The sequence below is a fragment of the Muscardinus avellanarius genome, assembly GCF_963383645.1.
Source record: "Muscardinus avellanarius genome assembly, chromosome: 11".
NCBI classification, from domain to species: Eukaryota; Metazoa; Chordata; class Mammalia; order Rodentia; family Gliridae; genus Muscardinus; species Muscardinus avellanarius.
The window spans coordinates 71,938,482-71,966,097 of NC_137797.1; the positions used below are offsets into that span (position 1 = coordinate 71,938,482).

General features: G+C 47.2%; 1 protein-coding gene across 7 annotated transcripts; it reads left to right on the top strand.

Moving 5' to 3' along the window:
• Positions 1–323: 323 nt before the first annotated feature.
• Positions 324–27,323, top strand: LMBR1L (limb development membrane protein 1 like; the record flags this gene model as incomplete). Of its 7 annotated transcripts, none has more annotated exons than XM_080705441.1 (17): positions 324–409; positions 4,056–4,171; positions 8,350–8,383; positions 9,310–9,449; positions 9,605–9,708; positions 10,385–10,511; positions 13,086–13,154; positions 13,289–13,353; positions 13,689–13,761; positions 13,853–13,936; positions 14,033–14,109; positions 20,253–20,330; positions 20,475–20,548; positions 22,867–22,957; positions 23,059–23,125; positions 26,884–27,045; positions 27,256–27,323. In XM_080705441.1, 17 exons carry the CDS (start codon positions 324–326, stop codon positions 27,321–27,323), a joined length of 1,515 nt encoding a protein of 504 aa, XP_080561567.1. The 7 variants fall into 7 exon arrangements, with proteins under 7 accessions (XP_080561567.1, XP_080561568.1, XP_080561569.1 ...); XM_080705442.1 differs by having other exon boundaries at positions 338–409; positions 4,087–4,177; XM_080705443.1 differs by having other exon boundaries at positions 338–409; positions 4,087–4,171.
• Between the last annotated feature and the right edge of the window lie 293 nt (positions 27,324–27,616).

Sequence of the window (27,616 nt, forward strand, 5' to 3'; positions counted from 1 at the left end):
TCACTCAGTCTCTTAAAAAGATAGGTCTAAATTTGGCGCTTCCTGGTAGCTAGCCGGGTGGCGGCTGTTTGTGTAGAAACGTGACTGTGGCCCGACCTTAAAGGGGAGGGAGCAGGTCCAGACCCGAGGCCTTTAAAACCGGGCACGCTGGTCCCTGCCCCTTTAAGGGCGGGGCTTCCCGACGCTGGAGTCCGAGCCCCAGATCGCCTCGAGTTTCCGTCACAGCGGGGAGGAGAGGCTCGGAGGCTGGGTCCGGGTGCTCGGCGGCGGCGGCCTCATCCCCGCCGGTCCTCCCCGGGCCCGGAGACACCCCCGCTCCAGTCATGCTGAGCAGATTATGGAAGCGGCTGACTACGAAGTGCTATCCGTGCGAGAGCAGCTCTTCCACGAGAGGGTCCGCGAGTGCATCGTGAGTCGGGTCTGGGCGGGGGCGGCGGGGGCAGGGGCGCGGGGAGGGGGGCTCGGGCCGAGAGGGCCACCCGGGCCCAGCCGCCGACCTGCTCGGACCCGGGCGAGCGACCGGGAGCTGGCGGCGGCCGGCGAGGGGCTGGCGGACAAAGCGGCGGCTCCCGCGCTCGGGGCCGCGGCCCGGGGTCGGGGTCTGCGGCGGCCTCGCCCGACTGGAGAGCCGGGGTCCGGGTCGCTTCGGGCGGGTTAATTTGCGCGTCCCCCGAGCTGGGTGGGGGGCGACTCCAGTTGATGTTGAATGAAGGGAGACGTCGCCACACTGAGCCGATTCCGGGGAAGACTTCGGAGGCGTGGCGGCGGCGGGTGGGAGGGCCGGGGGACTCGGCGGGTCGGCCCCGGCTTGGGAGCGAGGACTCCTGTTCCGGGGATTCTAAGGTGTGGAGACAGGGAACGAGCAAGGTTTTCTCCTCATTTCTTTCCCCTTCGTCGGTGTTTTTTTTATCTGTTTTGTTTGATTTGGGGTGTGTGTGTGCGCGCGCGCCCTTTTGCATGATAGGGATTGAATCCACAAGCCAAGCACATGCTCAAACCTTGGGCTGCTCTTCCAGCTTCCCTAATGTGTGTCCCCGTCTGTGAGTGGCAGTGGGGGGACATCACTGAGAATTGAACCCAGTGTCTTGCACATGCTAGGAAAGTACTCTATTACCCATCTACACCCCCGGTTCTTTTTACTTTTTATTTATTTATGTTTATGGTACTGAGAATTGGACCTAGGGGCAATTCTGCCTCCAAGCTACACCCCCAGCCCTATTTTATTTATTTATTTATTTTGAAACAGGTTCTCACTAAGTTGCAGAAGGCCTAAGTAGCTGAGGCTGGCAGTGAACCTGCAATCATCCTGTCTCAGCCTCCCAAGTACTGGGATTACCCAGTTCTTTTTATTTTGAGACGTCTCCCTAAATTGCCAGACTCTGCTAGAACTTGTTATCCTCCTGCTTCAGCCTCCTGAGTGGCTGGGATTACAAGCTTGTGCCACTGTGCCTGGGTACATTGGTATTTTCTGAAACTCTGCAAGGCTGAATTTCTAGCTTCCCAGTCTCCTCAGTCAATGGCCTCCTCAGTGCCCCTGAGTGCACCCGGCCACTGTTCTAAGATTACTCCCTCACTGCCACCACAACAACAGCTACACCTGCCACATAGCCATGGACTCATAGGATGGGAAGCCCATAGTAAGGACTTCTGGGCTCCAGCTTGCAGTGGAGCTTAGTGAGTCATGTCTTCCCTAGGCTTGCTTTGAATTCTTATCTTTCTCCTCTGTTTTCTGCTATTTTACCCCAGTTCTCTCCAGGGTAGCCCTTGTACCCAAATAATAAATAAAAAGGGAAAAAGCTGGATGTGGTGGTACATGCCTGTAATCCTAGTACTCAGGAGGCTGAGAGGAGGATTGCAGTTTCATAGCCATCCTCAGCAATTTAGCGAGGCTCTCTGCAACATAGTGAGATTCTCTTTCAAAATTTAAAAATAAAATAGGGAGCTGGGAGTGGTGGTGCATACTTGTAATCCCAGCATTTGGGAGGCTGAGACTGGAGGATCACAGGTTCGCGGACAGCCTCAGCTACTTAGTGAGGCTCTCTGCAACTGAGACCCTATTTCAAATTAAAAGAATAAAAAATAGGGCAGGGGGTGTAGCTCAGAGGTTGAATGCCCCTGGGTTCCAGCCTCAGACCCGCAAAAATAAATAAATAAATAAATAAATTTAATTTAATAAGGCTGTGGACGTAGCACAGAGGCAGAATACCCCTGAGTTCAATTCCCCCGTACCACACACAAAAAAAAGAAGGAGGAGGAGGAAGAGGAGGAGAAAGGGGGGGGGAAGGAGGGAACCTCAGCAGGTATAGTAATGCACACTTGTAATTCCAGTACTTGGGAGGTTGAGACAGGAGGATCACAGGTTTTTGGCCAGCCTCAGCAATTGAGTAAGGCCCTCTGCAACTTAGTGAGATTCTATTAAAAAAAAAAAAATTAAATAGAGCTGGGGGTGTTGCTCAGAGATTAAAAAAAACAAAAGGCCTCCCTTGTGAATTATTTGGTGGCTAGGCCTCCTGGTGGCATAGGTCATATTGTGAAGGCCTTGAGACAGTGTAGGGCCAGAGGCACACATTCCTAGAAAACAGTAGAGATGAGACCTTGGACAAAAGCTGCCTCTTGAATGTGTCCCCCATCCTTTAGTGTTATTAGCTGAGGATATCAGTGCTGGCCAAGGGCAGCCTGAAGGCTGCCGGTGCCTCCCCCACCATCTAGAGGCTAGAAAACAACCTAGCCTCTGCTAGAACAGCGTGGAACTCCAGTCTGACCTTTTGAGCCCTCCCACCTTCCTGGCTATTACACAATCACAGGGCAGAGCACTGGGCTGTAAAAATCCTGCAGCTACAATAGAAAAGGCTCCTTCTATTCAGATTCCCTAATGTCAAAAGCTACAACTGGTTGGGTGTGGTGGCCTACTCCTGCAATTTTAGTACTTAGGAGGCTGAAACAGGATTGCAGGTTTGAGGACAGTCTCAGAAACCTAGGGAGATCCTGTTTCAAAATAAAGAATAAAAAATAGGGCTGGGGATGTAGCTCGGAGGTAGAATACCCCGCAAAACAAAACAAAAAATAAAACTGGGCTGGGAGTATAGCTCAGAAGTAGAATGCCCCTGGGTTCAATCCTCAGTACCAACTGCCCCCGCCCCCACACAAAAACTACAACTGTCTAGACCCATGGCTCTCTTCCCTCTTTGTATAGATAGATGTATGCAGATTCCTTATGGAGTCAGCTCTTCCTGGGGACTAGAAGACCCGTAAGACTGATCTTGTCTTCTTAGCCTACTACAAGTGTGGTAACATCTTGTCCAGGGACTTTCTGGCCTTGATTGTGGAGCCAAGCTAACTAGTGGCTCATCTTCTGGGTAAGAGCAGCTGCCTAGAGGTGACTTCCAACTCCAGTGCCAGGCCTCTCAGGGTCTGTCCCGTGGCTCTGAGTGACTGAACCTCCAGTTGACAGTTACGGTAGAACTTGGCCAGGCTAATGAGTATATGCACTGTATCCCTACCCTCCCACTCTCCTTCCAGGAGGATCTCACTGGGTTGACTGTCCTTGAACCTGCCATCCCTCTTTCTCAGCCTCCCAAGCGCAGGGATTACAAGTATGCACCACCGCCCGGCTTAGAAACATGATTTTTAACATATTCTCGTGAAGTACAGCTCAGGAGTTGAAGAGGGAGTAAGAGTGGTATATCAGGACAATACAGAGATCACCTCAAACCTGCTTCCTTTCCTAGCAACATGTCTAAAATATATTCCCTCTGCTTCTGTGGCCAGTTTTAGGTATGTGTGCTTGTGTATCTCTAGGTATTTCATCTGCCTCTTTACCAACCAGGGTTGGGCTAGTTTTTTTCTCCTGGGAAAGTCCTTGTAGGTCTGGGCATGTACTCTTTCCCCAGGTGCATAGAACATCCCTGTCCTGTTCTTAGAGCTCCTAGAGGCCCTGACTAGAAGGAACTACCAGTGAAAAAGATAGAACTTTAGGAAATGTGGAGCCTTGTTTCAAGGAAGTGACCCAGTGGAATTAACAGGTGCTTGGGGGTATGGAATGTGCTACAGATTAGAACTTCTCATCCCAGCTCATTTCTGCCGCAGATCTCAATACTTCTGTTTGCAACACTCTACATCCTCTGCCATATCTTCCTGACCCGCTTCAAGAAGCCTGCTGAGTTCACCACAGGTACCTGTAACTTCCCTTCCTTCCTCCTGAGTTCCTGTTACCACGGGAGCCAGCCTCAGGGGAACTGGTGATGGTCCCTGCTGGGAAAGGAGAGGTAATTGTGCTGGGCTGTTCTGGAGCCTTTGCCTCTCCAGACTCCCTTCATCCACAGGCAAGGTCATGGGGAGGTAGTGAGAAGTCTAGATAGAAGTGTCTGCAAAGCCGGGTGTGGTGGCTCACACTTTTAATCCCAGCATTTGGGAGGCTGAGACAGGAGGATCACGGTTCAAGGACAGCCTCAGCTACTACTTAGTAAGACCCTTTATAACTCAGTGAGACCCTGTTTCAAAAATAAAGAATAGCCGGGCGTGGTGGCGCACGCTTGTAATCCCAGCATTAGGGAGGCTGAGACCTGGAGGATCACGGTTCGCTTACAGCCTCAGCTACTTAGTGAGGCCCTCTGAAACTCAGTGAGACCCGGTTTCAAAATAAAGAATAAAAAATAGGGCAGGGGGTGTAGCTCGGAGGTCAAATGCCCCTGGGTTCCATCCCCAGACCCGCAAAAAATAAAAAATAAATAAATAAAAAATAGGGCTGGGGGTATAGCTCGGAGGTAGAATGTCCCTGGGTTCCATCCCCAGTACTGGGGAGAAAAAAAGAAGTGTCTGCAAGCTGCTGGGCAAGGCATGTAGCTTTTCTAATCCTCAGCTTTATCTTTTTTTTGTGTGTGTGTGGTACTGGGAATGGAACCCAGAGACATTTTACCTCTGAGCTATAACCCCGGCCCTATTTTTATTCTTATTTTGAATCAGGGTCTCACTCAGTTGCAAAGGGCCTCACTAAGTAGCTGAGGCTGGCCGCAGACCCGATCCTCCCTCCTGTCTCAGCCTCCCAAATGCTGGGATTACAGGCGTGCACCACCACGCCCAGCTCTCATCTTCATCTTACAAAGTGGACATAACAGTGTCTATCTGGTCTGCTGTCATTGTGTGGACTAATCGAGGGCCCTTTGTGAACCCAAGTGGGCATAGTAGCAGGGCGAATTGTGATTGTGCACACATGCTGTGTCCACTCCTTCCCTGGTGTTTATATAACTACCACAGAGACTTTCTAACCAGCAGGGCCCTAGGACCTGGTGATGGTAGCTTTTCCCCTATGAGGAGCCTTTGTGTACTCAGATGGTAGCTTTCCTTCCTATAGACGTGCGTTTGGGAAAGAAGGACTTGTCTCAGCCTCTACCCCAGCCTACTCAGCTCAGCCTGCCCTCGCCTCAGCCTTTCCTTCCCTGAAGGTGGCTCACGAACCCCACTCAATAAGGCAGCTACACTGGTATCATTCCCCAGGGAATTTTCTTTTTCTTTCTTTTTTTTGGGGGGCAGTATACTTCTGAGCTACACCCCCACCTCTATTTTTTATTCTTTATTTTGAGACAGGGTCTCACTAAGTTGTGGAGGGCCTCACTAAGTAGCTGAGCCTGGCTTTGAACCTGCGAGATCCTCCTGTCTCAGCCTCCCAAGTACTGGGATTCCAAGCGTGCACCACCACCCCTGTCTTCTCCCCTTATTTCTTTTCCCTTCACCAAGCGGAAACTGATGGGAGAGTTTGTGAAGAGGCGGGAGAGAAGTGGGGGGATTTCTCGTTTATATTTTCTCTATACCTGGGCCACTGATCTTTTTTTTTTTTTTTTTTTTTGGTGCTGGGGATTGAACCCAGAGGCATTCTGCCTCCAAGCTATACCCTATACCCTCAGCCTGATTTTCTTATTTGGAATCAGAGTCTCACTAGGTTGCTGAGGGCCTTGCTAAGTTGCCGAGGCTGGCTTCGAATCTTTGATCCTCCTATCACAGCTTCCCAAGTACTGGGATTACAAGCATGTGCCACCACACCTGGCTCCAGCCCTGCTTCTTAATTTTTCCTTTTTGTAGCACTAGGAACTTCTTTTTTCATATTAGAATGACTTTATTCCAGTGCTTTCATCAACATGAAGATAAAAAGTGATTCTTAGCTGGGCATGGTGGCACATGCAATCCCAGCATTCGGGAGGCTGACACCTGACACCGGAGGATCACACAGGTTCGAAGCCAGCCTCAGCTACTTAGTGAGGCTCTCAGCAACTTAGTGAGACCCTGTTTCCAAATAAAGTATAAAATAGGTCTGGGAGTATACCCTGGAGGTAGAAAAGCTCCTGGGTTCCACCCCTAGTACCACCAAAAAAAAAGTGTTTGTTTATTCCTGGAGATAATGGCTAAGAAAGATAAAAGCTGAAAATAGCTACATTGATCATTCTGGAAACCTCATGGAAGAGCCATCAGTTCCTCAACAGAAAGCATCAAGTGATAGTTTACACAAGACTCACTCTTTCTTTGTTTCTTTCTTTCTTTCTTTCTGGTTTTTTTTTTTTTTTTTTTTTTGTGGGTCTGAGGATGGAACCCAGTGTCATTCAACCTCTGAGCTACACCCTCTGCCCTATTTTTTATTATTTATTTATTTATTTTTTAATTTTTTGGTGGTACTGGGGTTCCTGGAAGCCCTTCTACCTCCGGGCTACACTCCCAGACCTCTTTTTACATTTTTTTTTTATATTTGGAAACAGGGTCTCCTAAGCCAGCGCGCGCGGCTGGCTTCGAACCTGCGCGATCCTCCTGTCTCTGCCTCCCAAGCGCGGGGATTACAAGCGTGCGCCACCACGCCCGGCTTTTTATTATTTATTTTGAAACAGGGTCTCGCTGAGTTGCAGAGGGCCTCACTAAGTAGTTGAGACTGTCCGCGAACCGTGATCCTCCTCTGGTCTCAGCCTCCTGAATGCTGGGATTACAAGCCTGTGCCGCCATACCCGACTTTCTTTTTTTTTTTTTTTCTTCTTTTTCTTTTTTTCTTAGTGGTTCTGGGGTTTGAATCCAGGGGCATTCTACTTTGAGTTATATACCCAGATCTATTTTTTATTTTTATTTTGAAAGTAAAAATATTTTTATATTTTTATTGGTAGGTCTTGCTGATATTAATGAGAGTCTCACTGTTTGCTGAGGCTTGAGGCCATCTTCAAACCTGCAATCCTCCTGTCTCAGGGTCTCAAGTACTAGGATTACAAATGTTCACCACCATGCCCAGCTTAAATTTTTTATTTGGAAATAGGGTCTTGCTGAGCAAAAATTCTATTGCTTGCTGCAGTGCTTACCAAACCTTGTACTTTTTTTGTTTTTGGTACTGGGGATTGAACCTAGGGACATTCTACCTCCAAGCTACATCTCTAGCACTTTTTTTTTTTTTTTTTTTTTTTTTTTTTGGTGGTACTGGGGTTCCTGGAAGCCCGTCTATCTCCGGACTACACTCCCAGACCTATTTTTTATTTTTGGAAACAGGGTCTCCTAAGCCAGCATGGCTGGCTTCGAACCTGCGCGATCCTCCTGTCTCTGCCTCCCAAGCGCGGGGATTACAAGCGTGTGCCACCACGCCCGGCTAGCACTTTTTTGTTTGAAACAAATTCTCTTTATGTTGCTGAGAGTCTCAACTACTTGCTGAGACTGTCTTTTTTTATTTTTACTTTTTTTGTAGTACTGGGGATTGAACCCAGTGGCATTCTACTTCTGAGCTACACCCCCAGCCCTATTTTAATTTTTAGTTTGAAATAGAGTCTCATTAAGTTGCAGAGGACCTCACAGAATTGCTGAGGCTGGCCATGAATCTGTGATCCTCCTCCTCAACCTCCCAAATACTGGGATTACAGGTGTGTGTTACCAAGCCTGACTTTATTTTTTATTTAGAAACAGAATCTTTCTAAGGTACTGACAGTCTTACTAAGTTACTGAGGTTGGCTTTGAACCTGCGATCCTCCTGTCTCAGCCTCTCAAGTACTGGGATTACAGGCATATGCTACCACACCTGGCTTTATTTTTTATTTTTCAACAGGGTCTCACTCAATTGCTGAGGGCCTCTCTAAGTTGCTCAGGCTGGCCTCAAACCTATGATCTTTCTGTCTCAGCCTCTCGAATGCTGGGACTACATGCCTGTGCCACCACACCTGGCTGGGACCACTCATCTCTAACATGCCATCTTGGCATAGAGAGTAGGTTGTGGGGTTCATAGTACAAGGTCTCCCAGAGCCGCCTTCCACATCTTCCTCCAATTATGGAAGAAGGAGGGGATGGGATATTATAACCCGTTTGGTTCCCAGAGCTGCCCAATGTCTCTGTCTCTTGCAGTGGATGATGAAGATGCCACAGTCAACAAGATTGCGTAAGTCCCTGCCTCAGCCCCTTGACACCACTTCCTTTAGGAGCTGGGATCTCGGGAAGCCCTCGGGTCAGGGGGCAGGAAGGGTGTTACACATGGAGAGAGAGTTACTGCTTCCACTCCACTTCTGGCTTCCTCTAACTTTACTTCACCCTAGCGACGCTTAGAAAAGCTGCTGTTCCTGTCTCCCTGGTTAGGCCAGGAGCTTCTGGGAGTCTCATGGCCAGGAACTGTTGGCTGAGTCACTTGGAAGTGACTCCAGCGTGGCTTCACCTCCATGTGGCTAGTGGGGGCGAGTTGATGGAGTTCAGGCCGATGGAAACAGGGCAGAGTATGGGGAAGATAGAAACCCCTGAGGGCAGGGGATCCTCAGTTCTGAGAGGAAGGCCCTTACTACAGAGGTATTTTCAGAGAAAAATATAGAGATGCCCCTCTTGGTCAATGGACTGGAAGACAGCCCTTCTCTTCAATTGGATATAAAGCTGACCTTTTTTTTCCCCAGCAGATACAGCTCAGGGTTGCAGGCCTGGGCTATGAAGCTGGTTTTGCCTAGTGCTTTCTTGCAGGGCACAGCCATATAGGGTGACCCTTATCCAGGCTGAAAGAGGCAAGCTCAGAAATCCGTGTCCTTGAGCAGACCTTGGCATCATGCCTGGAGCACCCTATAGGCATATATAGCAGACTGCATTCCTGGGGACCACCTGGCAAATGACATGGCAGGTGACCAGGTGCCAGGAATGCCAGAGGTCATACTCATCCCATGTACCAAAGCAGCAGGGATAGAACCCCTGCTGGACATCTCATTCCTTAGGTCTCTCACTGCTACATCTGGTTTTAGAAGCCACAGGTGCTCTTAGGGACAAGTGGGGTTTCTTGGGCACAGGACAGTGAGTGCTGGTTTAAGCAAGGATGCTGTCCTCTTCTCCCAGGCTTGAGCTGTGTACCTTTACCCTGGCGGTCGCCCTGGGTGCTGTCTTGCTCCTGCCCTTCTCCATCATCAGCAACGAGGTGCTGCTCTCACTGCCGCGGAACTACTACATCCAGTGGCTCAATGGCTCCCTCATCCATGGTGCGTGGCTGTGGGCTACAGCTTAGGATGGGGAGGGAGACCAACACAGGCAGCCGTGGGCTAATTGGTCATCCCGTGTCACCCTTTTCACCACCATATGGCCAGTGCACCCTCCCCCTTTACTGACCACCACTGGTTTTCCGTTTTGGCTCTAGGCCTCTGGAACCTCGTTTTTCTCTTCTCCAACCTGTCCCTCATCTTCCTCATGCCCTTTGCTTACTTCTTCACCGAGTCGGAGGGCTTCGCTGGCTCCAGAAAGGTGAGTAGGGGATATATCAGCCAATCCAGGTAGGAAGTAGAATTTCATTCAATGAGGTCAACAGGAGAGATTTTAGTGAAGAGACTGTTTTTAGAGGTTTAGTCAGAATTAAGTGAGCCAATAAGGAGTCCAAGGCTATCATAGCAGTAGAGAGTCTCTCCAGGCATGTGGGGTGAAGGAGACAGTTTTTGGAACTGAGAGTTGACACTGGGATGTGAGGCCATCAAGCAGAGGCTCTCTTGTCTTAGTGTCACAACCACTGCCAAAACCATGAGGATAAAGATGGGAGGAAGCACGGGAAAAATCCCTGACCAAACATCTGACTGCCTTCAGCTTCCCTGCTGCTCCTTCCTCTAGGCAAGCTGATCCAGAAGGCAGAGAACAGAGAGCTCAGATGGTGCAGACTTCTGGGGTCATGTCAGGGCAAATAAGGATGGGAATGGATCTTGGGAGTGGGGCTTGTCAATGAAGACTACCAGGATATAGGAGGACCTCAGATCAGGGAGTGGGAGAGCAAAGCCACTTAGCAGAATAAAAGGGGACACCCACTCCTCTCCCCTGATTCCAGACCTCTCTGGTTCCCCCAGCCTAGCGGCCACCTCTGAAGTCTCCTTCCTTCCCCACACTACCCTGATGTTGATCCCCTCTTCCACCTCACCACTGCTTCCTCCTGTAGGGTGTCCTGGGCCGGGTCTACGAGACGGTGGTGATGTTGATGCTCCTCACTCTGCTGGTGCTGGGCATGGTGTGGGTGGCATCAGCCATTGTGGACAACAACAAGGCCAGCAGGGAGTCACTGTATGGTGAGAGGCTTGGCTTCTATCCCCCTCCCTTGAGCTGCGAGCCTTGGAACAACTATATCTCTACAGCAAAGATTGGCACCCCTTCCTTAGACTGAAGTTTCAAACTGATAGACTTCTGACTATATCCAACCTACGCAAATGTTCCACTGGCATGTAATAGTTTTCTAAAGATGGATGAACCAATTACTAACATATTTGTTTTATTTATGTGTGTGTGTGTGTGTGTGTGTGTTACTGGGGATTGAACCCAGTGGCATTCTACCTTTGAGCTATATCCCCAGCCCAATTTTATTTCTTATTTGGAAACAGTGTCTCAGTATGTTGATGAGAGTCTCACTACTTACCAAGGCTCTCTTTAACCTGCAACCCTCCTATCTCAGCTTCCCAAGTACTGGGATTACGGGTGTGCACCTCTATGCCCAACTTTTTTTTTTTTTTTTTGTAGTACTGGAGATGGAACCCAGGTGCATTCTACCTCCAAGCTACACCCACAGCCTATTTTTTATTCTTTGTGTGGGTGGGGGGGGGGTCTGGGGATGGAACCCAGGGGCATTTGACCTCCAAGCTACACCCTCTGCCCTATTTTGTTTTTTTAATTCTTAATTTTGAAACAGGTCTCACTGACCGAGCGTGGTGGTGCATGCTTGTAATCTCCGCACTTGGGAGGCTAAGACAGGAGGATGGATCGGGCAGGTTCAAGGCCAGCCTCGCTGGCTTAAGAGACCCTGTTTTCAAATAAGAAAATATATAAAAATAGGTCTGGGCCGGGTGTGTTGGCGCACGCTTGTAATCCCCACGCTTGGGAGGCGGAGACAGGAGGATCACGCTGGTTCGGAGCCAGCCACGCTGGCTTAAGAGACCCTGTTTCCAAATAAAAAAATATAAAATAGGTCTGGGAGTGTAGCCCGGAGATAGAAGGGCTTCCAGGAACTCCAGTACTACCAAAAAAAATTTTTAAAAAATAGGTCTGGGAGTGTAGCCCAGAGGTAGAAGGGTTTCCAGGAACCCCAGTACTACCAAAAAAAAATTAGGAGGTTTGCCGGGTGTGGTGGTGCATGCTCGTAATCCCAGCACTTGGGAGGCTGAGACAGTAGGATTGCACAGGTTCGAGGTCAGCCTCAGCTACTGAGTGAGGCTCTCAGCAACTTAGACCATTTCCAAATTAAGTATAAAAAGGTCTAGGAGTATATAGCCTAGAGGTAGAAAAAAAGCCCCGGGGTTCCACCCCCCAGAACCACCAAAAAAAATAAAATATAATAATAATAAAATAAATGAATATAAAATTGGAAGGTTTTACATGAATATTCAGATATCAGCCAGGGGTGATGGAACACGCCTGTAATCCTTAGTACTTGGGAGCTGAGACAGGAGCACAGGTTGGAAACAAGCCTCAGCAACTTAGCGAGACCCTGTTTAAAAATAAAAGATGAAGCCGGGTGTGGTGGCGCACACTTGTAAGCCCATCATTTGGAAGGCTGAGACCAGAGGATCGCGGAGGATTGAGGTTCGCAGACAGCCTCAGCTACATAGGCTCTCTGCAACACAATGAGACCCGGTTTCAAAATAAAGGATAAAAAATAGGGCAGGGCAGGGGATCTAGCTCAGAGGTCAAATGCTCCCGGGTTCCATCCCCAGACCTGCAAAAAAAAAAAAAATAAAGAAAAGCCAGATGTGACCAGGCATGGTGGGCACAGGCTTGTAATCCCTGTTCATGGTAGGTGGAGACAGGAAGATCGCGCTGGTTTGGAACCAGCCTTGCTGGCTTAAGAGACCCTGTTTCCAAATTTAAAAAATATAAAAGTAGGTCTGGGAGTGTAGCCCAGATGTAGAAGGGCTTCCAGAAATCCCAGTACCACCAAAAAAAGAAAAAAGAAAAAGAAAAGCCAGGTGTGGTGGCACATGCTTGTAATCCCAGTACTTGGGAGGCTGAGATAGGAGGATCCAGGTTCGCAGCCAGCCTCACGAGGCCCTCTGCAACTTAGTGAGACCCTATTTCAAAATAAAGAATAAAATTGGGCTGGGGGTGTGGCACAGAGGTAGAATGCCTCTGGGTCCCATCAATACTGTACTTGGGAGGCTGAGACAGGAGGATCCAGATTCATGGCCAGCCTCAGGTACTTAGTGAGATCCTCTGCAACTTAGTGAGACCCTGTTTCAAAATAAAGAATAAAAAATTGGGCTGAAGGTATAGATCAGAGGTAGAATGCCCTCAGTACATAAAAATAAAAATAAAAAAATAAAAAAAATAAAATAGGGCTGGGGGTAGAATGCTCCTGGTTTGGGCTCCAGTACACCCCCTCCCCTGACAATCTGGCTTTGTTTGACAAGGGAGAGGCTGTGGTTACACTAGTCTCTGGTGACAGGGGCGAAACACCATTTGTTCCCTTTAGATAGGGCTTGGGATCTACTGTTTACTATTGTCTCCACCATTCCCTCTTCTGCTAACACTGTGATAGCTTTTTTATTCATTTGTATTACTTACCTAACCCCTGTAGACTTTTATATTGTGTCCTTGTCTAGACTCTAGTAAGTAGGAGAAGGGAGATGAACTGACATGTCTTTTTTTGCCCTTAGACTTCTGGGAGTACTATCTGCCCTATCTCTACTCCTGCATTTCCTTCCTTGGGGTCCTACTGCTCCTGGGTGAGTATGCAGTCTGGAAGGGAAGGTAGGGTCCTTGGGCCAAAACAACCAGAGTGGAAGGAGAAAGTATGGGTGTGGAGGGCAGGGGGGATGGAGATTAGGGTCTGACAGATGATTGGCTCTTGTCCCTACAGTGTGTACTCCACTAGGTCTCGCCCGCATGTTCTCAGTCACTGGGAAGCTGCTGGTCAAGCCCCGGGTATGTAATATTCCTTGCCTACTTGATCTTGCAGGATAAGCTTCCTACAAAGCTGTAGCTGGACAATGAAACAACACTATGATAGTGCAATACACAATTGCATAGGGCCACAGCCTTTACTGGCTCCTATATCCTGTACCCCAGTCATCTGGAGCTGGTGACCAGATATAACAATACTGAACACAAGGCAGTTGGGGAGGATTAAACAGAGCTACTGGCTACAGGGTGGTGAACGAGAGTTACAGGAAGACTGGGACTGCATAGGCCTGGGATGAACAAGGTTCTCTTTGGAATCAAAGCGCCTCTGACAGTCGCTTCCACTCATGTGCCCTCAGTTGCTGGAAGACCTGGAAGAACAGCTGTACTGCTCAGCCTTTGAGGAGGCGGCTCTGACCCGCAGGATCTGTAGTGAGTTGCAGTTTTCTTTAACTCTGGTAGTGGGCTTGGCCTGGGCAGGGGCTGCAGAACCAAGGGGCAGCAGCATCTTCTCTGTCCTCAGATCCCACCTCCTGCTGGCTGCCTTTAGACATGGAGCTGCTGCACAGACAGGTCCTGGCTCTGCAGACACAGAGGGTCCTATTGGGTATGTGGGCTGGTTGGGCTTGAGGGACCTGGATTTCCCCTAGAAGAGTAGCTTCTTGCGCCGTGTACTTGCTAACAGTGTCCTGTCCTTACACAGAGAAGCGGCGGAAGGCTTCAGCCTGGCAACGGAACCTGGGCTACCCCCTGGCCATGCTGTTCTTGCTGGTGCTCACAGTGGGTATACAAGCACTGGTGGAAATGGGTAGTGGGCCCTAGAGTATTTTAGGTATCTTCAGAGAAGACAGAGGTGCAGGGACCTGGTTATCAATAATAGCAGTTTCCTTGCTAGGTGTAGTGACATGTCTGTAATCCTAGTACTTGGGAGGCTATGACAGGAGGATCACGGGTTTTTTGTTTTGTTTTGGTTTTTTTTTTTTTTTGTACTTGGAGTAGAACCCAGGGGCTTTCTACCTCCAGGCTATATTCCCAAACCTTTTTTATATTTTATTTGGAAACAGGGTCTCACTAAGTTGCTGAGAGCCTCACTAAGTAGCTGAGGCTGGCTTCGAACCTGTGCGATCCTCCTGTCTCAGCCTCCCAAGCGCAGGGATTACAAGTGTGCGCCACCATGCCCGGCCTCACGGGTTTTTTTATTTTTTATTTTTTTTTGCAGAACTTGGGATGGAACCCAGGGGCATTCTACCTCTGAGCTATACCCAGCCCTATTTTTTACCCTTTTTGTTGTTGTTTTGTTTTGGTGGTACTGGGGTTCCTGGAAGCCCTTCTACCTCTGGGATACATGCCCAGAGGTATTTTATATTTTTTATTTTATATTTTTTTTATTTGGAAACAGGGTCTCTTAAGCCAGCACGGCTGGTTTGAACCTGCACGATCCTCCTGTCTCCTCCTCCCAAGCCCAGAGAATACACCACCATGCCCAATCCTTTATTTTTTTGTTTGTTTGTGTTTATGAGTCTGGGGATGGAATCCAGGGGCATTCTACCTCTGAGCCATACCCCCTGCCCTATTTTGTATTCTTTATTTTTGAAACAGGATCTCACTGAGTTGCAGAGGGCCTCGCTAAGTAGCGTTAAGCTGTTTGCAAACTGCAATTCTCTTGTCTCAGCCTCCCGAATCCTGGGATTACTAGCTTGCGCCACCATGCCCAGCTAATTCTTTATTTTGAAACAGGGTCTCATTGAGTTCAGAGGGCCTCACTAAGTAGCTGAGGCTTTCCGCGAACCACAATCCTCCTGTCTCAGCCTCCCAAGTACTGGAATTATAAGCATGCGCCATCATGTTGGGCTATGACCACACGTTTGAGACCAGCCTCAGCAATTTAGTAAGACTCAGCAATCTAGCAAGACCTTGTTTCACAATAAAAAATAACCCAGTGCTTGGGAGGCTGAGACAGGAGGATCACACAGGTTCAAAGCCAGCCTCAGCTACTTAGTGAGGCTCTCAGCAACTTAGTGAGACTCCGTTTCCAAATAAAATATAAAATAGGTCTGGGAGTATAGCCTGGAGGTAAAAAAGCCCCTGGGTTCCACCCCCAGTACACAAACACAAATAAATAAATAAATAAATAATAAAAAGCCGAGCAGATTATAGGGGTGTGCCACCATGCCTGGCTTGTACTTTTCTGTTTATTCATCCATAAAATGGGGATTGATGGTCGGGCGTGGTGGCGCATGCTTGTGATCCCAGCATTCTTGTAATCCCAGTATTCTGTAGGCTGAGACTATAGGATCGCAGTTTGCGGACAGCCTCAGCTACTTAGTGAGGCCCTCTGCAAATCAGTGAGACCCAGTTTCAAAATAAAGAATAAAAAATAGGGCAGGGGCTGTAGCTTAGAGGTCAAATGCCCCTGGGTTCCATCCCCAGACCCGCAAAAAAAAAGGGTGGGGGAGTGATGTGCTCAGTACAAGGTAGGACACAAAGTAAGCACTCAGTGAAGTGCAACAGCTATTATTGTTATTTTTTGGTACTGGGGATGGAACCTAGGTATATTCCTCCAAGCTATACCCCCTGCCTTATTAATTTATTTTGGTGGTACTGGGGATTGAACCCAGGGACATTCTACCTCTGAGCTACACCCCCCAGCCCTTTGTTTTTTTTTTTTTTGTTTGTTTGTTTGTTTGTTTGTTATTTTCTGTACTGGGAATGGAACCCAGAGGCATTCTACCTTTGGAGCTACACCCCAGCCCTATTTTTTTTTTTTTTTTTTTTTTCGGTACTGGGGATGGAACCCGGGGGCTTTCTAACTCTGAGCTATACCCCCAGCCCTATTTTTTTTTTTTTTAATTTTGAAACAGGGTCTCACTGAGTTGCAAAGAGCCTCACTAAGTAGTAGCTGAGGCTCTCCAGGAACTGCGATCCTCCTGTCTCAGCCTCCCAAATGCTGGGATTACAAGCGTGTGCTATCACATCTGGTTCCCAGCCCTATTTTTTATTTATTTTGAAACAGCATCTCAGTGAATTGCAAAGAGCCTCACTACAGAGCTGAGGTTGTTGCAGAACTGTGATCCTCCTGTCTCAGCCTCCCAAATGCTGGGATTACAAGCATGCGATACCATGTCCAGCCCAGCCCTATTTTTATTTATTTTTATTTTTATTTATTTATTTATTTTGTGGGTCTGGGGATGGAACCCAGGGGCATTTGACCTCAGAGCTACAGCTGCTGCCCTATTTTTTATTCTTTATTTTGAAACCGGGTCTCACTGAGTTGCAGAGAGCCTCACTAAGTAGCTGCGGCTGTCCGTGAACCGCGATCCTCCAGGTCTCAGCCTCCAGAATGCTGGGATTACAAGCATGAGCCACCACGCCCAGCCAGCCCTATTTTTAATTCTTTATTTCATTTTATATAGTTATTTTTTGTGATACTGGAGATTGAACTCAGGGGCATTCTACCTCTGGAATGTCTTGGGAAATTGAGATAGGAAGATTGCAGGTTCAAGGACAGTCTCAGCAAGTAGTGGGACTCTCGTCAACCTAGCGAGACCCTGTTTACAAATAAGAAATAAAATTGGGCTGGATGTGTAGCTCTAAGGTAGAATGCCTCTGGGTTCAATCCAGTACCACACACACACACAAAAAGTAGTCATGCAGTTTTGCCCTGGAATGAGAAAAAGAGTTGAAACCAAATTCATCCCACTATTGCCACTACTAGATTTAGGAATAGGTCTTTTTTTGTGTAGTACTAGGAATTGAAGCCAGGGTCATTCTATCTCTGAGCTCCACTCCCAGCCTGATTTTATTCTTTATTTTATTTATTTTTATTTTTATTTTTTTTAGGTACTGAGGACTGAACCCATGTACATTCTATCTCCAAGTTACACCTCCATCCATATTTTTAAATTTAATTTAATTTAAATTTTTTTTTTTGGTAGTACTGGGGTTCCTTCTACCTCCGGGCTACACTCCCAGACCTACTCTCTCTATATATTTTTTTTCTTTTTTCTTTTTTTTTTTTTTAATTTGGAAACAGGGTCTCCTAAGCCAGCATGGCTGGCTTCGAACCTGCACGATCCTTCTGTCTCCGCCTCCCAAGCACGGTGCTTACAAGCGTGCACAACCACTCCCGGCAGTCATTTTAATTTTTATTTTAAAGCAGGGTCTCAGTTGGGCATGGTGGTGCATGCTTGCAGTCCCAGTACTTGGGAGGCTGATATAGAAGAATCACACAAGTTCAAAGCCAGCCTCAGCTACTTAGTGAGGTTCTCAGCAACTTAGTGACACCCTGTTTCAAAATAAAATATAAAATAGGTTGAGGGTGTAACCTGGTGGTAGAGGCCCCTGAGTCCCATCCCCAGGACCAAAAAAACAAAACAAAAAGGGTCTCAGGCGGACATGGTGGCGCACACTTGTAATCCCAGCATTTGAGAGGCTGAGACTGGAGGATCACGATTCGCAGATGACCTCAGCTACTTAGCAAAGCTCTTTGCAACTCACTGAGACCCTGTTTCAAAAATAAAAAGACTGAAAAAATATGGCTGGGGGTGTAGCTTGGAGGTATAATACCCCTGAGTTCCATCCCCAGTACCACAGAAAACAAAACAGTGTCTCACTAGGTTGATGAGCATCTAATTATCTATTGAGGCTATCCTCAAACCTACAATCCTGTGTCATCCTCCCAAGTACTGGGATACTATCTATCTATCATCTATTTATTTATTTTGCAGTACTAGAGGTTGAAGCCAGGGGCATTCTACCTGTGAGCTATACCCCCATCCATATTTTTTATTCTTTATTTTAAAACAGGTCTCACTAAGTTGAGGAGGGCCTTACTAGTTGCTAAGGCTAGCCACAAACCTGTGATTCTCCTATTTCAGCCTCCCAAGTACTGGGATTACAGGTGTACACCATCATGCCTCACTAGTCTTCTAGTCAAAGGATAAAGTACCTTTTTCTAGCCGGGTGTGTTGACACACACTTGTAATCCCAGCATTTGGGAGGCTGAGCCAGGATCAGGGTTCGTGGACATCCTTATCTACTTAGTGAGGCCCTTTGCAACTCAGACCCTGTTTCAAAATAAAGAATTAAAAATAGGGCTGGGGATATAGCTTGGAGGTAGAATGCCCCTGAGTTCCATCTCCAGAACCTAAAAAAAAAAAAAAAAAAAAATCAAAGTACCTTTTTCTAGACATTTTTTCTTTTTTTTTTTTTTAATAAAGTCCTGGAAATTTTAGCTCTGGACCTATAGAATTGGGGTATAGGCCAGTGGCATAAGCTAGGTTAGGCTAGGCAAGCACTATACTATTGAGCTATACTCCTAAATCCTTAGGTACTTTTTATTTTTTTATTTTTTGTGGTGCTGGGGATTGAACCTGGGGCCATTCTACCTCCAAGCTACACCTACAGTTTATTTTTTATTCTTTACTTTGAAACAGGGAACAGGGTCTTGCTAAGTTGCGAAGGGCCTCACTAAGTAGCTGAGGCTGGCCATGAAACTACGATCCTCCTGTTTCGGCCTCCCAAGTACTGGGATTACAAGTGCATAGGTACATTTTTCTATTTAGCCTTTTTGCAATCCCTCTGGAAGCAGTGTATTTGATAATATCCTTAAAGATGTTATGTTGCAGGGCTTGGTGGTGCATGCCTGTAATCTCAGTAATTAGGAGACTGAGACAGGAGGATTGCAGGCTGGAAGTCAGCCTGCAGAATTTAGCAAGGTTCTAAGAAACTTAGTGACACTCTTTTTTTTAATTAATTAATTAATTAATTAATTTATTTATTTTTTTTGCGGGTCTGGTGATGGAACCCAGGGGCATTCAACCTCCAAGCTACACCCCCCCTGCCCTATTTTATTTATTCTTTGTTTTAAAACTGGGTCTCACTAAGTTGAGGAGGGCCTCACTAAGTAGCTGAAGCTGTCTTTGAACTGTGATCCTCTGGTTTCAGCCTCCCGAATACTGGGATTACAAGCATGCGCCACCACGCCCAGCTTACTCTGTCTTTAAATAAAAAATAAAATAGGGATTGGAGTATATCTTGGATGTTGGCTTCAATCTCAACACTACAAAAATAATAATAATAATAGCTGGGTATGGTGGCACATGCTTGTAATCCCAGTGCTTGGGAGACAGTGACAGGAGAATTGCACAGGTTCAAAGCTAGCCTCAGCTACCTAGTGAGGCTCTAAGCAACTTAGTGAGACCCTATTTCCAAATAAAGTATAAAATAGGTCTGGGAGTATAGCCCAGAGTTAGAAAAGCCCCTGGGTTCCACCCCCAGTAACACACACACACACACACGCAAAATAGTAATAATAATAAAAATGGCCAGATATGGCGGCACACATTTATAATCCCAGTACTTGGGAGGCTGAGGAGAGGACCACAGGTTTGCGCCCAGCCTCAGCTACTTAGTGAGGACCTCCGCAACTCTGTGAGACCCTTTTTCAAAAATAAAGGATAGCCGGGCATGGTGGCGCACACTTGTAATCCCCACACTGGGAGGCGGAAACAGGAGGATCGTGCTGGTTCGAAGCCAGCCACGCTGGCTTAAGAGACCCTGTTTCCAAAAAGAAAAATATAAAGTGGGTCTAGGAGTGTAGCCCGGAGGTAGAAGGGTTTCCAGGAACCCCAGTACCACCAAAACAAAAAAACAACAACAAAAAAAATTTATAGGGCTGGGGGTATATATAGCTCAGAGGAAGAGGTAGAATACCCCTGGGTTTAATTCCCAGTACTGGAAAAAAAAATGTTCTTGTTCTGTTGCTAATAATAGCCTTGAGGAGGTCTCTCACAGCTAGTGGGAAGCACGTCTAGGCTTAGAAATGGAAAATGTTGGACCAGAGTCTCTGCTCTTAACATTGAATTCTGGGCACCACTTTGGGCTGGGGCAGGGTTGGAAGCTTGTTATCTTGCCTCACACAGGGCCTGTCTGTGCTCCTTGTGGCCATCCACATCTTGGAGCTGCTCATTGATGAGGCTGCCATGCCACGGGGCATGCAGGTACTGGGCTGTCCTTCCATCATCTCTTTTGGGGAGGGCTTAAAAAAGGTTGGGAAGAGGGGCAGAAGCTAAGAACAGCGGGAAGATTGGGTGTTGGGCGGTACTGATGGCAGTATATCTCAGTGATGCTTTTCCACTTCATAGGATGCCTCCCTGGGCCAGGTCTCCTTCTCCAAGCTGGGCTCCTTCGGTGCTGTCATCCAGGTTGTACTCATCTTGTATCCTTTTGGAACCCGCCATTGCCTTTGTTCTCCAAACCAGTCTCCTGGGACTCTAAGCAGAGCTGCTTTGGGACTGTCTTGCTGGCATCTGGAAGAGTGATTGGGAAGGGGCGTGTCTTCACCAGTCTTGGGTTGAGAAGAAGGAAAAGACTTAACTTAAAAAGGAGGGCTGATGCCGGGCATGGTGGCACACGCTCGGAATCCCCGTGCTTGGGAGGCTGAGACAGGAGGATCACACAGGTTTGAAGCCAGCCTCAGCTACTTAGGCTCTCAGCAACTTAGTGAGACCCTGTTTCCAAATAAAATATAAAATAGGTCTGAGAGTATAGCCTGGAGGTAGAAAGCCTCTGGGTTCCACCCCCAGTACCACACACACACACACACACAAAAAAAAAAAAAGTAAAAGGAGGGCTGAGCTGGGCGTGGTGGCACACGCTTGTAATCCCCTCGCTTGGGAGTCTGAAACAGGAGGATCACACAGGTTCAAAGCCAGCCTCAGCTACTTAGTGAGGCTCTCAGCAACTTAGTGAGACCCTGTTTCCAAATAAAATAGAAAATAGGTCTGGGAGTATAGCCTGGAGGTAGAAAGCCTCTGAGTTCCACCCCCAGTACCACCACAAAAAAAAAAAAAAAAAGAGGGCTGAGCCGGGCATGGTGGTGCACGCTTGTAATCCCAGCATTTGGAAGACTGAGACAGGAGGATTGTGGTTTAAGGACAGCCTCAGCTACTTAGTGAGGCCCTTTGCAACTCAGTGAGACCCTGTTTCAAAATAAAGAATAAAAAATAGGGCTGGGGGTGGAGCTCGGAGGTAGAATGCCCCTGGGTTTCATCCCTAGTACAACAAAAAAAAAGAGGGCTGAGCTCGACTTAGTGGTGCATGCTTGTAATCCTAGTACTTGGGAGACTAAGACTGGAGGATTTTGCAGGTTTGAAGCCAACCTCAGCTACTTAGACCCTGTTTTCAAATAAAATATAAAATAGGTTTGGGAGTATAGACAGGAGGTAGAAGGTTCCTGAATTTTATCCCCAGTACCAATAGATAGATAGATAGATAGAAAGATAGATAGATAGAAAGATAGATAGAAAGAAAGATAGATAGAAAGAAAGATAGTAGATAGATAGATAGATAGATAGATAGATAGGAAAGGGCTGGAATCTGGGCGTGGTGGCACATACTTGTAATCCCAGTACTTGAGAGGCTGAGACAGGAGGATCATAGGTTTGCAGCTGGCCTCAGTGACTTGGGCCCTGTTTCAAAATAAAGACTCAAAAATAAGTAGAGACTAAAAAATAAGGCTGAGGGTGTAGCTTGGAGGTAGAATATCCCTGGGTCCAATCCCCAGTAGTGGAAAAAAAAAAAAAAGGAGGGGAGGGCTGAAGCCAGGTATGATGGCACATACCTATATTCCCAGTATTTGAGAGGCTGAGATAGAAGGAGCGCAGGTTCAAGGCTAGCCCTTGTTGGTAACCTAGTGAGAACCTGTTTCAAAATAAAAAATAAAAGCCAGGTCTGGCGGCCTACACTTGTAATCCCAGTACTTAAGAGAATCGCAGGCTTGCAGCCAGCCTCAACTACTTAATAAGGTCCCCAACAACTTAGTGAGACCTATTTCAAAATAAAGAATAAAAATATGGCTGGGGTATAGCTCGGAGGTAGAATGCCCCTGGGTTCAATCCCCAGTGCCAAAAAATTAAAATAATAATAAAGCCAGGTGTGGTGGAGCATGCTTGTAATCCCAGTACTTGGGAGGCTGAGATTGGAGGAGCGCAGGTTTGAGGACAGCCTCAGTAAGTAGTGAGACTGGCATCAACCTATTGAGACCCTGTTTCAAAATAAAAATAAAATAGGCTAGGGGTGTGCCTCAGAAGTAGAATGCCTTTGAGTTCAATCCCCAGTACCACTGAATGAATGAGTGAATGGATGGATGAATGAATGGGTCTAGGGATGCAGCTCAGAGGTAAAATGCACCTGTGTTCAATCTCCAGTTCCACACACACCAAAAAAAGAGCTGGGCATGTTGGTGCGCGCTTATAATCCCAGCATTCAGGAGGCTGAGACCGGAGGATCACAGTTTGCAGACAGCCTCAGCTACATAGCGAGGCCCTTTGCAACTCAGTGAGATCCTGTTTCAAAAATAAAAAGACCAAAAAGAGCTGGGGGAGTAGCTTGGAGGTAAAATGCCCCTGGGTTCCATCCCAGTACTGCAAAAAAAAAAAAAAAAAGAGGAGGTCTAGGAGAGAAGTCCCTTTCATTTGAGATGGGGCATTTATTAACCCTTCACAGCTGGCCAATTCTTCCCTAACCCAGTGGCAGTTACCTGATGGTGTCCTCGGTCGTGGGCTTCTACAGCTCTCCACTCTTCCGGAGCCTGCGGCCCAGATGGCGGGACACAGCCATGACACAGGTAGCTGGGAGAAAGGAAGGAGGAGGGAGGCTTCCTGGGGCCGTGGGTAGGTACTAGTTTCTGTCAGCTCTGCTACCTTCACTTCTCCCTGCTCTACCTAGATCATTGGGAACTGTGTCTGTCTCCTGGTCCTAAGCTCAGCACTTCCTGTCTTTTCTCGAACTTTAGGTAAGTCACAAAAGAAGGTAAGGGAATTGGCTTTTGTTTAATATCTACTGCTGCTTAGAAGGGTTTTATTTATTTATTTATTTATTTGAGGTACTGGGGGTGGAACCCAGAGGCTTTCTACCTCCAGGCTATACTCCCAGACCCATTTATATTTTATTTTGGAAACAGGGTCTCATTAAATTGCTGAGAGCCTCACTAAGTAGCTGAGGCTGGCTTTGAACCTGTGCGATCCTCCTGTCTCAGTCTCCCAAGCACGGGGATCACAAGCTTGCGCCACCACGCCTGGCTATTTATTATTATTATTATTATTATTTTTTTTTTTGTAGTACTGGGATGGAACCCAGGGACATCCTACCTCCGAGCTCCACCCCCAGCCCTATCTTTTATTCTTTATTTTGAAACAGGGCCTCACTAAGTTGCAAAGGGCCTCACTAAGTAGCTGAGGCTGTCCTTAAACCATGATCCTCCTGTCTCAGCCTCCCAAATGCTGGAATTACAAGTATATGCTACCACACCCAGCTTTTATTCTTTATTTTGATAAACAGGGTCTCACTGAGTTGTGGAACGCCTCACTAAGTAGCTGAGGCTGGCCTTAAACCTGCAATCCTCCTGTCTCAGCTTCCTAAGTGCTGGGATGACAAGCATGCCCTACCATGCCCGGCTTAGAAGGTATGTTATCTAATTCCCACAACAAACCTATGAGGGATACTACCCTCTGGAGGTTCTGTAAAGTGCCTATGCTAAGCTTCATAGTAGTGCTGTTTCAAAGCTTATACTTTTTTTTACAATTGCTACAGCCAGTGCCTTGCCTATTTACTTCTACTTTTTGGTGGGAGAGCAGCACTTTTTCGTCTTCCTTCTGGATAGATCATCTGATGATCATTTTCATTTGCATGCATGAGCTCCATCCTTTATACACACAGAAAAACCCTTTTTTGATAGCTGGGCGTGGTGGCGCACACTTGTAATTCCTCAGGAGGCTGCGACTGGTTTGTGGACAGGCTCAGCTACTTAGCGAGGCCCTTTGCAACTCAGTGAGACCCTGTTTCAAAAAAAAAAAAAAAAAAAAGGAGGATTGTAGGTTCAAGGATAGCGTCAGCAACTTATTGAGGCCCTCTACAACTTAGTGAGATCCTTTTTTTTTTTTTGCGGGTCTGGGGATGGAACACACAGGGGCATTTGAGACTCTCCACAACCGCATTCTTCCAGTCTCAGCCTCCCAAATGCTGGGGTTACAAACGTGCGCCACCCTATTTCTTTTCTTTTCTTTTCCTTTTTTTTTTATTTGGTGGTGGTACTGGGGGTGGAACCCAGAGGCTTTCTACCTCTGGGCTATACTCCCAGACCTATTTTTTATATTTTATTTGGAAACAGGGTCTCACTAAGTTGCTGAGAGCCTAAGTAGCTGAGGTTGGCTTCGAACCTGCGCGATCCTCCTGTCTCAGCCTCTCAAGCGCAGGGATTACAAGCGTGCGCCACCACACCCGGCAAGGTTACATGTTTTTAATATTCTTTTATTGATGCATTGTAATCACCATGAGTTTCAGAGTGATAGGAACAAATATCCACAGATCACTTCCGCATTTCCCTCTGGATCCCACCCCATTCACCCCCCTTCCCTGCACATGTTATTGAGATTGGTGTGGATATTTTCATATATGTAAAAGACACTATGCTTTTAAGTACAGTTTCTTAACTCCAACCCTGCCAACAATGTCATTCACATACTTTCTGAAACAATTTGTTTTTATTTTATTTACTTTTATTTATTTTGTGGTACTGGAAATTGAACCCAGAGGAATTCTACCTCTGAGCTACATCCCAAGCCCAATTCCATTTCTTATTTGGAAAGAGTCTCACTAAGTTCTGGAGGCCCTCACTAAATTGTTGAAGTTGTCCTTCAACCTGTGATCCTCCAGTCTCAGCCTCCCAAGTACTAGAATTTCAAGTGTGTGCCACTGAGCTCGGCTTCTTCTGAAACAATTTGAGAGAGACTTTTGATAGGATTGGCATTCACAAAATATTCACTGTGCAGCAGAAAGCACAATTTTAATAATTCCCCTCAGAAGATTAAGAACCAGATTCTCATCTTGTGTGCACAGATCCAGCTGCATATTTCAAGGAGATCTAAAAAGCTTAGAGAATTGGAAATCTAGTAAGGGAAGAATATTCATGTTTCTCAAATGAGGCCTGTCCGCTAAGGCTTGTTTCTTCTCCATTATATCTCTCTTTTTTTTTTTTTTGCGGGTCTGAGGATGGAAGCCAGGGGCATTATACCTCTGATCTACACCCCCTGTCCAATATTTTTTCTTTATTTTGAAACAGAGTCTCACTGAATTGTGGAGGGCCTCACTAAGTAGCTGAGGCTGTCTGCGAACTGTGATCCTCCAGTCTCAGCCTCCTGAATGCTGGGATTACAAGCGTGCGCCACCATACCCGGCTTTATTCTTTTTTTTGAAACAGGGTATCTGTAGCTGGGCGTGGTGGCACATGCTTATAATCCCAGCATTCAGGAGGCTGAGACCAAAGGATCACGGTTCACGGACAGCCTCAGCTACTTAGTGAGGCCCTCCGCAATTCAGTGAGACCCAGTTTCAAAATAAAGAATAAAAAAAAAAAATAGGGCAAGGGGTGTAGCTCGAAGGTCGAATGCCCCTGGGTTCTACTCCCAGACCCGCAAAAAAAAAATAAATAAATAAAATAAATAAATAAAATCATTAAAAAAAAACAACAGGGTATCCGTAAGTTGCGGAGGGCCACACTAAGTAGCTCAGGCTGTCCACGAACCTGGGATCCTCCTGTTTCAGTCTCTCAAATACTGGTATTACAAGCATGGTCACCATGCCTGGCTATGAGTTTAGTCTTGAATTTATTTATTTATTTATTTATTTATTTATTTATTTATTTATTTTGGCAGGTTTTGGGATGGAACCCAGGGGCATTTGACCTCCATGATACACACCCTGCCCTATTTTTTTTATTCTTTATTTTGAAACCAGGTCTCACTGAGTTGCAGAAGGCCTTACTAAGTAGCTGAGGCTGTCCGCGAACCGCAATCCTCTGGTCTCAGCCTCCCGAATGCTAGGATTACAAGTGTGCGCCACCACGCCCGGCGTGTCTTGAAATATTATTAATAGAACAATATGGAAAGTATTTGAAAGATAAAAACAAGGCGGGCACAATGGCGCACACTTGTTATCCCAGTACTTGGGAGACAGACAGGAGGATTGAAGGTTCGCAGCCAGCCTCAGCTGCTTAGTGAGATCCTGTTTCAAAATAAAGGGTAAAAAATAGAGGTTGGGGTGTAGCTCAGAGATAAAATGCCCTTGGATTCCATCCCCAGTACTGAAGTAAAAAAAAAAAGCTTGCCCTAGATCACACAGCTAGTTGGAGTTGAGATATCAACCAAAGCAGCCTGGTCAGTCTAAGCTCTTAGCCATCCAACTGCTCTGTGTTCTAAAGAAAACTTGATGACCCTATTACTAGGGTCAACTCCCTAGGGAGCTGGGGTGAGAGTGGTCCCCATTGTAGGAAAAGAAGCTGACTCTGAAAGGGAAACTGGAGCAGACTTAGCTGCTGACACTTTCTTCAGCATCTGGGGACTGGCCTTGGAACAGAGTTTGAGAGAGTATTAACACTTAGGAGAGGCCAAGTTATCAGTTGCAGTGTTGAGATGTGGCCACCGGGAGGCAGCAGAAAGGTGGGCTCCTATCAGGGATTGGGAAGCCCCCTGCCTAATTCTATCCTTTGTACTCCAGGGCTTACCCGCTTTGACCTGCTGGGTGACTTTGGACGCTTCAATTGGTTGGGTAATTTCTACATCGTGTTCCTCTACAATGCAGCCTTTGCTGGCCTCACCACACTCTGTCTGGTGAAGACCTTCACTGCAGCTGTGCGGGCAGAGTTGATCCGGGCCTTTGGTGAGAGGGAGTGGGAGGTGCTGGCTGGTGGGGTGGTTGTAAGAGAGGGCACTCTGGACCAGGAGTCCAGAGTGAGAGCAGAGGAGAGGGCGTGCTTCCTGCTTTCTGTGTAATGAATCTTATCCACTCGTTCTATACCCTGGTTGTCTTATCCCTCAGGGACTAGACCTAAGCTCTCCTGCTTACCACCCACCTCCCCTTCTTCTCCAGGGCTGGACAGACTACCGCTGCCTGTCTCCGGTTTCCCCCGGGCATCTAGGAAGACCCAGCACCAGTGACCTCCAGCTGGGAGTGGGAGAGAGAAAACTGGACACTGCCATCTGCTGCCTAAGCCTGGAGGGGAGCCCAAGGGTGGCTGGAACTCAGGACCTGGAATCTGAGAGGGTGGGTGGCAGAGGGGAGCTGAGCCATCTGCACTGTTGCGTAATCTGAGCCAGAGTTTGGGACCAGGCCCCCTGCTTTTCCAAGACTTAACTGTGGCCTCAGCACTGGGTGGGGCTGGCGACTGGGTCTGGCTCCTGGTCCCAAATCCGTTTACACATCAATCTGCCTCACTGCAGTTTCGGGGCTG